General features: G+C 56.7%; 3 protein-coding genes across 5 annotated transcripts in view; 2 read left to right on the top strand and 1 right to left on the bottom strand.

Moving 5' to 3' along the window:
* The window catches only part of LOC136047353 (histidine--tRNA ligase, cytoplasmic), a 513,020-nt gene that overhangs the window by 47,317 nt on the left and 450,724 nt on the right, over window positions 1–14,979 (top strand). The window lies entirely within an intron of this gene.
* Window positions 5,733–7,990, bottom strand: STING1 (stimulator of interferon response cGAMP interactor 1). 2 transcript variants are annotated; one of them, XM_065734404.1, is made up of 7 exons: window positions 7,913–7,990; window positions 7,445–7,723; window positions 7,183–7,357; window positions 6,928–7,036; window positions 6,565–6,803; window positions 6,056–6,242; window positions 5,733–5,968 (listed from the first exon to the last, which is right to left on the bottom strand). In XM_065734404.1, the coding sequence occupies exons 2-7, from the start codon at window positions 7,687–7,689 to the stop codon at window positions 5,790–5,792; spliced, it is 1,134 nt and encodes a 377-aa protein (XP_065590476.1). In that variant the 5' UTR covers window positions 7,690–7,723; window positions 7,913–7,990; the 3' UTR covers window positions 5,733–5,789. The 2 variants fall into 2 exon arrangements, with proteins under 2 accessions (XP_065590476.1, XP_065590475.1); XM_065734403.1 differs by having other exon boundaries at window positions 7,445–7,990.
* Window positions 11,573–14,979, top strand: part of UBE2D2 (ubiquitin conjugating enzyme E2 D2) — a 30,262-nt gene continuing 26,855 nt past the window's right edge. The window contains exon 1 of one of the 2 annotated variants that reach the window (XR_010622087.1): window positions 11,573–11,883. Coding sequence is in view for 1 of the 2 variants with exons in the window: in XM_065734410.1 (XP_065590482.1) it covers window positions 11,860–11,883 (24 nt within the window). In the remaining variant the exon portion in view is untranslated. The remainder of the gene's footprint in view (window positions 11,884–14,979) is intronic. The other variant, XM_065734410.1, reaches the window with a different exon arrangement.

The raw sequence follows: 14,979 nt of genomic DNA, 5'->3' as shown, positions 1-14,979 counted from the left end.
TGAGCTTGCTTCTCTTTGCACAGGCTGCAAGGATTAGACAGGTGTCTGGTGAGGGATGTCCTTCTGTATCATTTTGAGAGAAAAGACCCCAGCTCCCACCTCATCTCACTGGTAGGGGGAAAGCATGCTCCAAGGAGGAGGCCCTGTGTCCCCTGACCAGCACGGGGAAGTAACTCTTTTCCCTATTTGACACTGGTTTAGTTTTTTTTCTTCTTCTATTTCTCTGTGCACCTTTCTTTGAGAACAAAGTCTTTCTGGGGACCAGTGTCAGACCAACACAGCCACTGACCGTGCCTGCTGAACATAAACCTTACAGCTTAGGAAACAGGCAGTGCAGATGCAGGTCTGAGTGACTGAGAGAAATACATGTTTCAGATGCTTGGCTGGCAACTTAAAAACCAGAGTGTTGGGCTTGATGTATACATTAACTCCACATGTGCTTTACTGAAATTTAAAAGCTCAAGTATGAATTGCAGCTGCAGCATGCAAGAGCATCCAGTCAGCCCCGGGAAGGTTTATGGGCTGTTGTGCTAGTGGCTCTCAAATTGAATTTGTATGCACTGACCTTACGGTGAGGACACCAACCTCTAACCACAGAGAAGTGACCTTGGTGAACCTGCTGTTTTTCTCAACCACTTCAAATAGCGCACTTCTCAAGCAGGATTTTTCTGACGTGAAAAGGCGAAATAGTCCGTGTGATTGCAAGGGCTCTTCTTGGAGAACAGCCACCAAGCTCTGAAGGTACGAATTTCACGATGCCTTTGAAACTTTGAGAATGGCCAACATGCAACACTGGAGGGCAGCACAGCATCGCTGCGGTCACTGCTGCCCACCTGCTGGAGCCTCGTGGGACGGTCTGCGTTCTCAGCCCTGCAAGCACCTTCCTGCGCAGGAACACAAGCATAGTTTTCTCCACTGCAGTGCACAGTCTGCCCCGGCTGCGTGCACACGTGTTGCCGATAGCTCATTGTATTTCAGCCTCGTGAAGTGAACACTGCTGCAAAGCTGACTGTAAAAACCCCGGATCTGCAGTCAATCAGATTGACTTGCTCTGCAGAAATTAATTGGTGTGAGGTGTAAGGATACAAATAAAAAGGAGTCCTGTTGAATCTTTTTAGCTGTTCACAGCTGTTCTTAGACTGACTTATTACACGGTCTGATAGTGATAGGATGGGGCAGAATGGCTTTAAACTAAAGAGGGGATATTTACATTAGGTAATAGGAAGAACTGTTTTATTTAGGAGATGATGAGGCACTGGAGCAGGTTGCTCCATCTCTGAAGCATTTAAGGGCAGGTTGGATGGGGCCCTGGGCAGCCTGCTCTGGTGGTTGGCAGTCATAGGCCATCTATGATTTCTCGCCAGCTGCTCCAAACGCATCACAATAAGCTTGTTGGGTGTGTGTGAGCACCAGCAAAACCAAGAACCCTCTCTACCTCTTGTCTCCAGAAGTCAGGCTTGGGGGTCTTGCAGAAGATGTTTCATTCATGCCACCATTCATATTCAAGATGCTGCATAAAGCTACTAGAGCTTCAAAACTCATTCTGCCTTTTTCACTAGACAGAAACATTAGAGCCAAGGTATATGCTTGGCATGAGCTCTTGGACACAGCAGACAGTAGTTCTTGGGAATGTAAGCAAAAATAGGAAACTTCACCACATTTTCCAGGATCCACTCAGTAACCATCAGCAAGAGCAAAAGGAGAAAGCCAGTGTCCACATCAGCTGCTCAGCTTCACAAATCAGTTCTTCCTTTAAGCCGCATGTGTCCTTGCGCTGCTGATACTGATGTGTGAATACATAAGCATTTTTACAGCCCTCTATCAACTTTGTCACCACAAACTGGATGAATGGCTCAACAAGTTCTTCTGCCTTTGAGCAAAGTGGTGACTTCTGCATGGTCTGTGAGGGGCTTCAGTTTGGAGGAAAAAAGGTCACTTCCCCATGGCAAGCAGTGGTGCTCCACAAAGCCTTCACATGACCCTGGATGCCCAGATGTGTTTGAGAGACTTGGAAATATCAGTGTTTGAAAACAGTAAAGGAGTGGCCAGGTTGAAGGAACCATCTTGCAGTAGGGGCCAGGTTCTGCTGTTGATGAGCAACGTTTTACCTTTTTAGTTTTCTTGCTGCTCAGTGATGCAGAAGGAGCAGCCCAAGCTGTCTGAGGTGCTGCCATCCCTCACAGAACAGCAAGCAGAGGAACAAGGTTTCCCAGAAGATCTGGATGGTGATTCCAGCTCTCAAACTGTCCTTTACAGGAACGTGCTTTAGAGGGTCATAGTGATGCTGACCTCCCAACCCCTAAACCCAGCAGTAAAACGGAAGAGTAACTCTCCATCCTTAAACTCAGAGTCACAGACGTCAGTATCAGCTGGGAGTACTGGGCAGGAGAGGTAGGAGTTAAAAAGTCCCAAGGGACGCCTGGTGAGGGCGGCTCCAGGAGTGCTGCAGTGCTGGGGCGGACCGCAGCCTGCTGGAGGACTGCTGCCCCCGCGAGGGTCTGTGTGCCTGATGCGGGGCTGGGGGCCAGAGCTCCTGCTGCTTCTGGCACCTGCTGGGGCCGTGTGGGCTGGAACTAGCTCCTGAGACAGAAATGCTTCTCATCCTAATCCTAAACCAACTCTTCGCTCCATCCCCTCCTTTAAATATTGGCCCATATCTGGAATCAGCCTTAATATTCCCACGACTTACACTATAGTGATCTTTACTACACACATTCCTCTGGAGGAAAAAAAAAGCAACAGTCCAGAGAGGTTTTAGCAAACCATAAAATGAGATCCTAAATTCACCATATCCAAAGAGAAAAGCATGAATTAGGGAGCGCTTTGCCTCCAGCTTCCTAGCCCTCTGCCCCTGACAGCTGCATTAGAGCAGATGGGTCAGACTGCAGCAGTGGCTCTTCATCCATGGCAAAGAGGACATGCAAGAGCAGGGCTTAAAGACAGAGCAGAACCTGCTGGGATAGGAGGAGCTGCAGAAAGCCTCGGCCTTGCTTGGAAGCTGTGTCCAAACTTGGCCTTGGCCCCAGTCATCGTGCAGCCAGGGTATGTCTGGCTCTGCCTCACTCACCCAGACCTGACTGTGAAAGTCACCTCCCCATTCTGTGTAGGGCCAGGTGCTGCTAGGCCCCACAGAGGTGGTTTCTGGGTTGCCTGCCCTTGCAGAGTAGCAGATATGCTGCTCCCTGATGCAGTATGACAGGATGGTGCCACCCTGTGAGGTGCTGCCAGCTCAGCCCTGCTACTGAAGGTGACCTGGGCTGTGGGTGGCTGAGCCAGGCTCCTCTGGGCCTGCATGGTCCACACTGAACAAGGCCAGGGGCACAGGGCAGCAGTCTGTGCTCCAGTCTGACCCTGGCAGAGCTGCACAGGGAACCTGGGGGGTCCTGCAGATGAGGCTGTGCTCCACACATCTGCATGAAACACAGACTGCAGCAAGGAGAGGTTGCATGCAGAGCGAGTCAAGGACTCAAACAGAATGTGTGTCCCTGAGCCAGCTTGGTCGTCAGCTCTTTGAACCCTGGATGCAGGGAGGAGCAGCAGAAGCCTTCCAGCAGCAACGTGCTGTTGCTGGGACGAGCACTAAGCCGGGGCTGCAGCACATGTTGGGCTCCTCTCTGCAGTGTTTGGCTGTGGGATGTTTGCCTTGGGGCCGTGCTCCTGTGCTCTGGTGCTCAGGTTTAAGACAGTGCCTCATACTCCTGATGGCAGCCTGGTACCTGAATGTACACAGACCCAGGTGGTGAGCAAGGACGTCGGGCTTTCGTCCCCTCCTGCCTCTGGTGGTGACAACAGCTGCTGGGGACAGCACCACCCTGTGAATGCCAGCCAGCAGCGGGCACCATCAGCTGCCCTAACAGGATAGGTCTGGTGGAGCTCCCACCGCTGAGCCTCGCTATTGCTGTCAGCCACGGCTGTCCCCTTGCCATTGCTTTGCCCTGTCTTTGTCCTTGAGCAGTGGCACGAGCTGTGCTGTCAGACGTCAGCACGCTGCAGCTGGACCGAGCTGCGCTGTCCCTCTGTGCCCACGTGTGGCCCTGGCTCACAGCGCTGAGCCCAGCCCATCTGGCTGAAGGCAATGGAGGGGAGTAGTGCCCAGACCTGAAGGCAGCCAGGAGGGAATGTGCGCTGCTGCTGCTGCACAAGTATGCCTGCAGAGAAAAGCACGCAGCTGGGGCCGAAGTGTTGTTGGCATCGCTGCCCTGCAGCTGCCACTGGCCCTGCTGCTGAGCTCAGCCCTGGCAATGCACGCTTCCAACCCGGCAGTGCTCCCACACTCCAGGCAAGGGGTGTGCGGTGGGTTTGGGGCAGCACCACGACCCCCAGACCGCGCACGGTGAGCAGAGCCCTCGGGCAGCACCAGCATGTTCCCATCACCGGCAGGAGATCCCCACCCTCTCATCTGTCGCTTTTGTCTCTTGCACAGATGCACTGCCCAGAGATTAGGCTGCAGATTAAGGCTTTACTGAATCCCGCAGAAGGTTCCAGCTCCAATCCCAGAAGGAGCAATGTGCAGCCATATCTCTCTGTAAACTTGCTGGAGCTGGGAGAGGCATTTCCCATCCTATGCTGCCCTGTGCATGGGGATGGAGCCCTGGTGTTTGCATGAGCTGTGGCAGCTGCCAGTATAGGCGGCTGTGTCCTGGGAAGGAAGGCAGAAGAGAGGCAGCAGCTGGAGCTGCCCGAGGATGGAGCTCAGCCCTGCAGCAGTTGCCTCCTCCCTGAGGCTGGAAGTGCAGGCTGAGCACCTGGGAGCTCTCACATGGCCTCATCCTTTTCCTAAAGTCTTGAGAACTGAGAGAGACCAAAGGGACTGAATTCATGGATGGATGCTGCAGCATTGGAGGATAACAATCCCACTGAGCTGCGTCCCCTGTGCTTTTAGCAAAAGAGGAAACTGAGGCACAGAGCAGCTCTGCACTCAGCAGTGCAGAGCTCTGTGACATCCCCACGCTGCTGACAGAGGGGATTTGGCATCAGGAGGCAAGGGACACGTGTTGTGTGGGAAACAGCGTGGGTGCTGCTGGGAGCTGTGCAGCACAGCGAACACCAGGCGGGGCATTCTCAGCACAGGGAGGTCCAGGCACGTCCCCGTGGGCTGAGTCCAGGCAGAACCGCTTCTTCAGCCTGGGATTTGCACTGAAGCAGCCAGGGCTGCTGCTGAAGTGAGGCAGAGTGCACAGCCAGGGGACATGGCGGAGAAAAACTGGGCGCTGCAGAGGGCTGTCAGCACAAAATGACTGTGGAGCAATTGCAGGGAGGTTCCTTGCACTGTAGGAGCACCCAAAGGTAGAGGTGCACAGGCCCAGTGAGAACATCTGTGTGTGTAATTACTGCTGGCACTGCTGGGATGTGTCAGCTCGGGGACCTGGCACACACACACACGGCTGGGATTGGGGCATTGCCAGTGACCCCAAGACTTGGGATCACACAGCTCAGCCCAGAGGAACACACAGAATAGGAGGGTTAGGAAGGTCCTTGAAGATCGTGGAGTGGGCTGGGTTTGGGTTGGAAGGGTCCTCAAAGATCTCAGAATCATGGAGCCACAGAACAGTTGGGTTGGAAGAGACCTTACAGCCCCCGCAGCCCCATCCCGGCACTGGAAGGCTGTGAGGTCTCACCGGGGCCTTCACACTGAACAGCCCCAGCTCCCCCAGGATGACACGAGCCAAAACCAGATTAGAAAACACCAAGCATTCATATACATACATGGGAAATACAGGGTCTGGTCACAGGGCTGCGTGCAGCTGCTGCTGGGGCAGCTGCAGTGCCGGGCTGGGGGAGCACCGTGCTCAGGAGCAGTCGCTGCGCAGCGGCTGGGGCAGGTCGGAGGCACTGACCTGCAGGCTGAGCTCCGATGAACCTTCTCCCCAGGGGAGTTCCTCCTGCACCATATACTCCTCGTGCTGCTGCTGCTGCAGGTGCCAGAGGATCAGCCCGGACAAGAAATGGCTCTTGACCTCTGCCGACTCTGGAGCAGAGGAAAGATAAAGCCGTGTTAGTGTCCGTGCCGAGGCAGGGCTCTGGGCAGGGCTCCCAGCAAACCACCCGCACTCACCCTCATAGGCAATGAGGCGGTACATCCCTGCACACTCCCGGGAGGTACTGAGGATGTCCCGCAGCGTCCTGTAGAACAGCCGGGCCTGCTCCAGCCGCTGCTCCCGACTGAAGGCTGTGCAGTCATCCTGAGACATGGCGTACAACGTCTGCAGCGGGGACGCAAACTCCAGCACGCAGGGTCTGGGCTGTGGGGAGACAAACATGAGAAGGCAGCACCTGGTGAGACCCCAGCACTGCTGCCCAGAGCTGTAGTGCCCCATCTCTCCATCTCTGGAGGTGCTCGTGCCACAAGAGGCCCTGTGCAGACTGAGCTGGGGGGCAGCCAGTCCACGGCAGGGGTGGGGCTGGGGGCCGTAAGGGCCCTTCCACCCCAACTGTTCTGTGGTGCCACGAGTTGAGCAGCTCAGTTCTGCCTTGCCTCCATCCCCAGCCATACAGGCGGGACCTGTGCTACCTGTACCTGGGGAGACCTCACCCGCCTGGGGATTCATGGCTGCCCCAGCATACCTTGTTGTCCTCATCCCTGATCACATACAGGCTGTGTTTGTAGACCCTCCTTTTGATGCCTGCCCGGGTCAGGGTGGTCTCAGGGAGGTCTGTCAGGTACTGGATGTTGCTGTCAGCCTTCTCCAGGTCATCCCAAATGTCGCAGCTCAGTGGGACCAGGATGTGGAGCTTCCAGGTGTCTCGGTGTGCCCGCAGCATGGGGTTGTCCCTGCTGATCTCTTCCATGCACTCCTTCAAGCCTGGAGGGAGAGGGGGATTGGGGGGAGAGAGCATCATTGGGGTCTGCTCCTCACTGTGGAAGTGGGAGGGCTGCAGCAGCCATTTCCATCTGTAGTCATGATAGTGCAGGGAACAGCTGCGTACGAGGCAGAACTATTTTCAGGTAGCCAACATAGTAGGACCAGGCGAGGCCATGAGCAACATTCTTCTTGGAGCTCTCGGTCAACTCTGACACCTCCACAGCTGAGGGCTTCTGCAGAGGGAAGAAGAGAGGAAACCTGGCAGCAGGGCTCAGAGGGCTGTGCCCCTGCCAGCACCTGGTGCCCAGCAGCACCCTGCAGATATGGACCAGGCACCCCTTGCCACATGGCTGAGCATTGCTGCCAGGCATGCCCTTACCTGCAGCCCAAGGACTAAGACCAGCAGCTGGCACAGGCAGGCGAGGGCGAGGTGGGGGCTGTGCCCATTGTCCTCCTGTGGGTCCAGGTAGGCCGAGCCACCAACAAGGAGCAGGGCCAGGTGCCAGCGTGGAGGGAAGCAGGCACAGAGCACCCGCCAGAGGCTGCCATGGTGCCTGGGTGTGGGAGGGGCAAGAGGCAGGCTGATACCCGGCCAGGTGGGGGTGGGAGGACAGGGAGTGGATTCCCCCCACGATGCTCACCTGGAGCGCAGGTGGAAGATCTCCTCGGCCAGGCAGCAGCAGCCCTTGAGCAGCACCCCGAGCTGCAGGGCCGCCAGCTGGGTGCAGGCACGGTGGGTGATGGGCACCAGGGGCTCCCCAGTCAGGCACAGCACCACAAAGCACGCAGCCAGCAGCACGCATGCTGCACAGCGTGCCCGCCCTGCACGGGGCTCAGGGATGAGCAGGGCAGCAGGGCTGCTCCTGGGTGACGGGTCCTGTGGCATCTACAAGCCGGGGGGGGGGTGGGGGCAGCAGCAGCTGGGACCCCCAGGATCCACATCAGCACTGTGGGGTGTGGACGTGCATGCCCACAGCTCAGAGAGCACTCTAAAACTTGCAAGCACAGTTCACACCCTGCACGCCCAAGTGGGCCAGCAAGTCAGGGCCTCACGTGCCACCCTGCTGCTCTGCTAACACCACCCCTGCTCTGCACCTGCGGGCACTCACCGAGTGGTAGTTGTGATGCTAGATGCTGCCTGGGCTGCAGGCGATGGGCACAGTGCTGCTCAACGTGCACAGCCACGGCCTCCGCTTCCACTGGATGCTACTGCTGCACGCAGGGTCTGCATCAGTTCCTGGTGCAGGGAGAGGGCAGAGCTGCACGGCTGCTGCAAACCCAGTGTGGAACAAAACGAAAATGAAAGCTGCTCCGGCAGCTGTAGGCAGCAAGTGAAGGCGTGGAGCCTACCATGCCAGGCACCCGGGGGTGTCTCTGGCTTCAGGAATCCTGTCCTGGGCAGCTCCAGGGGAATGTTGTGTGTTGCAACATACAGGAGTTTATGGCACTGGAAAACCCCAGCATCCCTGCCAGCTCACAAAGGCACTGTGTTGGGCTGGAATGAGGAAGGAAATGAAAGCCAGCTTGTTTTTGCTAAGTGCGTGTTTCCAGGGCAAGCAGAACTTTGGCAGAAATGGATTCCTTCCGTGAAGCTGACACACAGCGTTCCCAAAACAGCCCCAGGGGAAGCTCGGGGGCTTTGCCCATGGGCACCAAGGTCATGGCTGGAGCTCCCACTGCTGCTGCCTGCCTTGCTCACCCACCTGGGCACCGACACAGCCAGGGCTCCTGGTGGAGGCGGGGAGCTGCGTGCATCCCCAACACCAAGGCTGGCCAACACACAGGGCAGAGGCCTGCTTCTACACCTGAATCCTGGGGACTGTTCCCCACTCCCTGCTCCCTCCCGTGGCAGTGCCACTCTCCTCTTTCAGTTCCTCCACCCTATTTCTGCCCCTCTCACTTTTGCTTCCAGGCTCTGCCCTGTGCCTGCCTCCTGTCTGCACACAGCAAGAGGCACATGGTGGGTGCTTGGTGCTGCTGTTGCCCTAAGGGCCTCTGGCCACATGCTGCAGGCAGACTGCCCTCTCCTTGGGATTTCCTCACACATCCATTGGAGTGCTCACCTCTTTTGTGACACCAAAGCTTCCTCCCTGAGAGATTTTGTCCTTTTGGTAACATAAATCTGGGATTATCTGCCTTCTTTCGATGCCCTTTTAAGCTGCCAGCACCTGCAGTGCCCACGGCAATAAGTTCTCATGCACGTGTTGGATGGAGGAGCCCTTCTGCTTTTGGAGCTGTCCCAGGCTGCTGCTCTTTAGGCTGTTCCTGTTCTTGTACTGGAACACCTGCAATGCCCCCAGGTCCCCAGGAGCCTTCGCCCTCCTGCCTGTGAGCTGCCTCTCACCCAGCACCTGGCACAGGGAAGCAGGCATCCACATATCTCCTTGCCTCCCACTGTGTGAGCACCACACAGGCTGAATGGAGTGAGATCACAGCAAAGTGCCATGGCTGCGGGTGCACACACCTTCCCATTTATAACAGATCATAGAATGATAGAATCACTGAACCTTTTGTGTTGGGAGCCCCTGAGGCCATGCAGTCCAATCCCCTGCAGTGCACACAGACACCCACAGCTCCGCCAGGTCCATCTGGACACAGAGCCACTGACCACCCATCTCTGGGTCCCACTTTGTGCATGCCCAACTTCCTTCTCCTATTGCACAGCTGTAATTACATGGGGGTGTGGCCGCATTCCTTCCTTGTTCCTCCTCTCCCACCCACTTACAGGAAACCATCGCTGCCTTCTTGGTCAGGATGTGCACCCAAGGGAGGTTCATCGAGGAGAGACAGTGGCAGGAGCCGGTCCTGCGGTACATGGCCCCCATTCTGTGAACATAAGCTTTGGTTTGGTTTGCACCAAAAGCAGAACAAGCTTGTAAAAGAACAAACAAAAACAACCCCAGAGATTTGGAGAAGGGGCTGGCAAGGGTCAGAAATGAAAACCACATCAGCAAAACAGTAAAATGAGCTTCTGCATCTGTATAGCATGCAGCGTGTTTGTTCAGGTTTGGATCTTCGTGCATTGCAAAGGTGAAACCTTTTTCTTCTTGTAGAAAAATCCATTGCTTAAAAGCAAAACAAACAGAAAAGCAAACAAAGCACCCAACCTGTGCTTTGATGAATTAAGAAAAACCTTGTTTCATGGACCAACTTGTTTTTAAGCACATTTAACTGAGATCAAAATCAAGTTACCTCTGTCAGGCTTCAAAATTGTGTCAGTTCTGGGTTTGAGTCATGGTGTGGAAATGGGAAATCAGAGCAGGGCACGTGGCAGCCCCTCAGCTCATCTGGTCCTGTGCAGCCACACTCCTGTGTGAATCAGTGATGTGGGAGCACAGAGAGGTGCAAGGGGTGCACGGTGCTGGCCCATGACCAGCTGCCATCCTGCAGTGTCCCCCACTCCTGCTCACTGCAGGGGAGTTGGACTAGATGGCTTTTAGAAGCCCCTCCCAACTCAAACCATTCTGTGATTCCATAATTACTATTATGAAAATGAATTTTCTACGTTCCTTAGAGAAGCTGACATCCATACAGTAGTAAATAGAAAAACATCTGACAGTGAAACAAAATAAGGGTATTTCACTTCTTTTACTGTTACTTTCACAGCTGTTGATTATCTGGATTGAGTTCTACAACACTGTACTGCTGTTCAGAGACGGCTTCTCAGAGCTTGACAAGGAACAAACAGCAATCCAGACTGTTTCTGTTGCTCCTGTAAGCTTGGAAGTTTTCTAGTTTGGTGACAAAATCCGATTGTTTTTATGAGGGTCCTGGAAAAAGGCAATTCTAATTCTGCCTGATGCACAGAACTCTGAAAAAAGAGGGCCCAGTCCTCAGACAGACACAACCCGAAGGCGTTCTGAGAGATGCCCCAGCAGCAGAGTAAGGTAAAGCAGCAGAGGGCTCACGGCAATTCCAGGCAGCCAGCGCTGAACTCCTGGCTTCATTCTGGTGCTGAGAGTCACAGGCTGTTTTCAGCATGAGAGGGGGATGTGAAGCTGCTGCCTAAAGCACGTCTCCGTTCAGCCACTGTAACAGCAAGCCCTGTGCTGGGAGACATACTATGTGCCTAAAGCTGCTACTGAAGAAATCTGATGTTGTTGTAGAAAGGGCAGTGGCAGCAAAGCCAGGGGAGAAGAGAGCGACCGTCACTGAGAAGCAGAGGTGCCCCAAGGCCGCACACCCCCAGAGCCACACGGGTGCTGCAGGATGGGCGAGGAAAGGGGAATACTCAACTCCAATCTCCCATCTGAGCCTTTCATCTCAGATGTTCAGACATGAGAGTAAGAGCAGCAGAAGAACCGGCCGAGGAACCACCGGCCCGGGCCGCCTGGCGCCTGCCCACGCCCATGTGCCGCGCCGTGCCGCGCCGCCCCACGCTCCGGTCCCTGCGCACCCGCAGCTCCCGGCATCCCTACTGCGGCGGCGCGGCCGGGACTTCTTCCCACCGCAACTACTCGCGAGACCTTTGCGTCTCGCGAGGTGTTCTCTTCTCGCGACATCATTGCGTCACACGCGGCGCCACCGTCGTATCCCTCCGCGCTCTCCCCCTCCCCCTTCTGGAGAGTTCTGCGCGCGCCGCACGGCAAATAGTCCCCGCTCCCGCCGCTCGGCCTCGCCCCGCGCGGCTCCGCGCCCTCGGCCCGGCTGCGGCCGCCCCCCGCGGTGTCCTCTCCCGGGCTCCTCGCCCCTCGCTCCGGGCGGCGGCGGTGCTGCGGCGCGCAGGGAGCAGCGGAGCGATACGCGGAAGGGGGCGGCCCGGTGCGGCGCGGTGCAGCGCAGCGCAGCGCATAAAGCGGCGGCGGAGGGAGCGGCGGAGTGCGGCAACGACGAGCGCAGCGCGGCCGCCCCGGGGAGCAGCGCGAGGCCGCGCCGGGCCCCTCGCTCTACCGCCGCCTTCTGGGGGCCCCCTCCCTTCCCCCCCCTCGTCTCCTCCCCTCCCCCTTCTCCTCCCCCCGCGTCGCCACCTCCGCACTCCTCCTCCTCCCCTCCCCCGCGCGAAGTAGTCCCCGCGGCCGCCCCCTCCCCGCGCCCCTCCTCGCACCGCGCGCACACAATGGCGCTGAAGAGAATCCACAAGGTAAGGCCGGGCCCCGCGGCCCGACCCGAGCCCGAGCCTGGGGCCGGGCCCGCGCCCGGGCCGGGCCCAACCACGGGGCGACACTTCGGGCCGGGTCGGCGGGCGGGTGAGGGCCTGCGGGCAGGGCCGGCCCGGAGCCGTACCGAGGGGCGCTGCCCGGCGGCCTTCGCGCGCTTCCCCCCCCTCCCCCCCCTTGTCTCCCCGCCTCGGCCGCAACGTGGCCCCGGGGAGTCCCGGGGGCCGCCAGGGGGCGTGGGGCCGCGGCCTGGAGGGCTCCAGGGCCGCTGGAGGGGGTGCGGGGGAGGCCTAGCGCTGCGGGGGCTGGCGCGGCGTGGGGCGGTTCTTAAGCGGGGAGCCGAGGCCTATGTTCGGAGCGGCTTTCGGCGCGCGCCGCTGGGTGATGCCGAGCCGGGCACGCTCTCTGTGCTCCCTCAGGCTCCTGGGCCGCGGCTTGGCCGCGCTCGGGACCCGCTTTGCGCTCCGGCGGTGGAGGAGGGCTGCGTTTGGGACTCTGTACTGTTACCTGAGGTTGTGCTGGAGTTCTTGGGAGCTCAGCGGGTATTGCTGCTCACATCGGAGTGAGGAGAGCGATGGGTTGAGTGCGCCGTGGAATGGGCAGCTCCTGAACGGGAAGGGCTCCAGTGTAATTTTAGTTACTGGAACTCGTACTGTAATGGCTTACATAAGCAAGTAGTGTTCCAGTTCGGTATCAGTTGTATCCAACACTTTCAGTCTCTTAACCTAGCAGTACTTAAGGCTGATCAAGAGCCTTTCTCCAGCATGCTTGCAGCACCCAAGTTGTTGGGAACCTTTGGTGCTGGGACTGGAAGGGGCCTGTTGGTCTGGGGCAGCACTGGGAGTGAACGCAGGGCACAGGGACCTGCGGTGTGCAGGGCTGCAGGGGTGGTGTGCCTTCTTCAGGGCTGTCTGGGAGGTCACTAGAGCTTCTTCCTTGAAGCGCTGTTTGCTTTGCCTGCTGTTCATGGTCAGCGCTTCGGCAACAGAAATAGGGTGTGCTGGCCCTTGATGAGCAGTGGCTGCTTGTGGGTGGGCTGTTTGTGCTGCTCCTCCAAGGTGAGGAACCTGAGGCAGGGTGAGCTGCTTTGGGTTGCAGCGCCCTTGCAAGTGGGGAAGCAGTGAGAAGTGGTGTGCAGAGCTCAGCAGAGCGCTGAGCAGTGGAAATGGAGTTGTGATGGGACTGCAGGCAGAAACCTCCAGTCAGGGCTGAGATGGGATGCCCAGCTGCTTGTCAGCCTGGCTGCTTTGAGAGTTAGTTGGAGGCAGGCTGCAGGTGGAGGAGTGCTCTGCACTGCTGTGGGTTCCTCTCTCAACTGCTCACTGCTCAGGCCTTAGCCATGCTGGGAGCACCTGTCCCACCTGCCTCTGTCCTGTGAGCAGGAGCTGCAGCAGTGATGATCCTGTCCTCACCAGTCTCCAGCCTCTGGTGTTGCACCTGGTGGCAGAGACAAAAGGCTGTAGTGTGTGGATTAAGTGGAAATAGTCCCAATAGACTTGCATGTGGAGAAGCAATGGAAAAGGAAGCTGCTACTTAGGCACTTTTGGGGATACTATCAGTTTTAGTACACCAGTGTTCATCTCTGCATCTTGCCACTGGTGTTTGTGTTTGGTGCTTTGGATTTTATTCCCTACTGTAGATCATGCACGAGGTTTTCTCCAGAGTTCTTGGACAACAGAGGGATAAGAACTTCAGGGTTGAGCATCAAATCCCAGCAGTAAACAAACCTCTGATGCCCTGTGACCGCTGCCACGTGAAGCGGTGTCTGCTATGCTGAGCCCCTCTGGGCTGTAAGCAGGGCAGAACCCAGAGCTGTCTGCGGTCTTATCAGAAGCACCGGGGAGGTGCTGCCAGCTGTGGGGCTGAGAGGCTGTCCAGGACGGGAGCTACTGTGCCAGCTCTGCAGCTGTTCTCAGAACAGATGCTGCTGGGGAAATTGTGCCTGGAGGAGCTGCTCTCAGGTATTGCTGCAGTGCTCTTAATTCCCCCAAGGTGTATGCTGGCCCTTGGATTTCATGAGGAAGGAGCTCCAGGTTTTAGAAGTGGTTAGTTTTGGGCAGATTGGGGTGTGTGCTGGCCAAGTTAGCCATGAAGTTTGGGGGCAACTGTTTGCTATAACACTTGGTCATCGTTCATCTCTTAGAAGGAATGCCATGTGAAGACACACAGAGCTAGGGAAGGGATAATGCTGAGGGACTGTAACAAATGGTGCTCATTTCAGGACTTCAGCCTTAGCAATTGGGGTTCAGCCACATCCCTACCTGTGCTGCTCGTGTCGAGGAAATTCTTGTAACCAAGCAAGCAGGGTGCTGCTTAGAGTGGGAGAACAAGGGAAAGGTGAACTTTGTCTCCTTTAGGGTCTCCTTTGTGAGAGCCCTGGAGCTGCTTGAGCTGTGTTGGGAGCGTTGCAGCCCAGCGGGTGCTGCTCAGGCTGTGACCTGGTGGCTGGGCTCTTCTGCGTTTGGTTTCCTGCGCCAGGAGGAAGTTAGGTTGCTTTGGTGCTTTTGCTGTCTGGGTGCTTCTGTGTGTTTCATTAGGCTTGGTTCTTACGCTGCTCACTGAAGTGCCTGCCTTCTCATGTGCAAGTTTTATGAGAAGTCAAGGTCAGTGGATCTGAGCCAGTCCATGCCCTGGAAAAGCAGATTCTGTGAAAGGAGGAGGATTAAAGTCCTTCTGAAGATGAAAGTGTTTCTGTGGTTAGGATATGTAGCCTTAGAATGTGAGATATTCTGGAGTTGCAGTCTTGTAGACCAAAAAGTGCCTATGGAACCTGCAGTGAGCACTGCCTTGACAAGCAGTGCCAGAGCTGTGTGCTACACAGCCTGCCCTATGTGCTGACTTCTGTGCTGGGTAAGTGCAGGGGCTGTGCTGTGGAGCTGGGGCCTCGCTGGCCCTTCCCACACGTGGGGACCTGTGCAGGTTGCTGGCAGTGCGTGCAGAGGTCCCACTGCTGAGGTGAGGCAGTGCTGTTGGTTGATCACCCACCCTGTTACATATTGCTTGGCAGTGCTCCTTTGGTAGCTGCTGGCAAATCATGGCTTAATGGCTCAGAGTTCCTTTTGGTGAGTTAAATCACAGTT

This window comes from Cyrtonyx montezumae, unplaced genomic scaffold (assembly GCF_038088225.1).
Source record: "Cyrtonyx montezumae isolate F1298 unplaced genomic scaffold, pur_monq_1.0 scaffold_18, whole genome shotgun sequence".
NCBI classification, from domain to species: Eukaryota; Metazoa; Chordata; class Aves; order Galliformes; family Odontophoridae; genus Cyrtonyx; species Cyrtonyx montezumae.
This window is presented reverse-complemented; position numbering and strand designations above follow the sequence as displayed.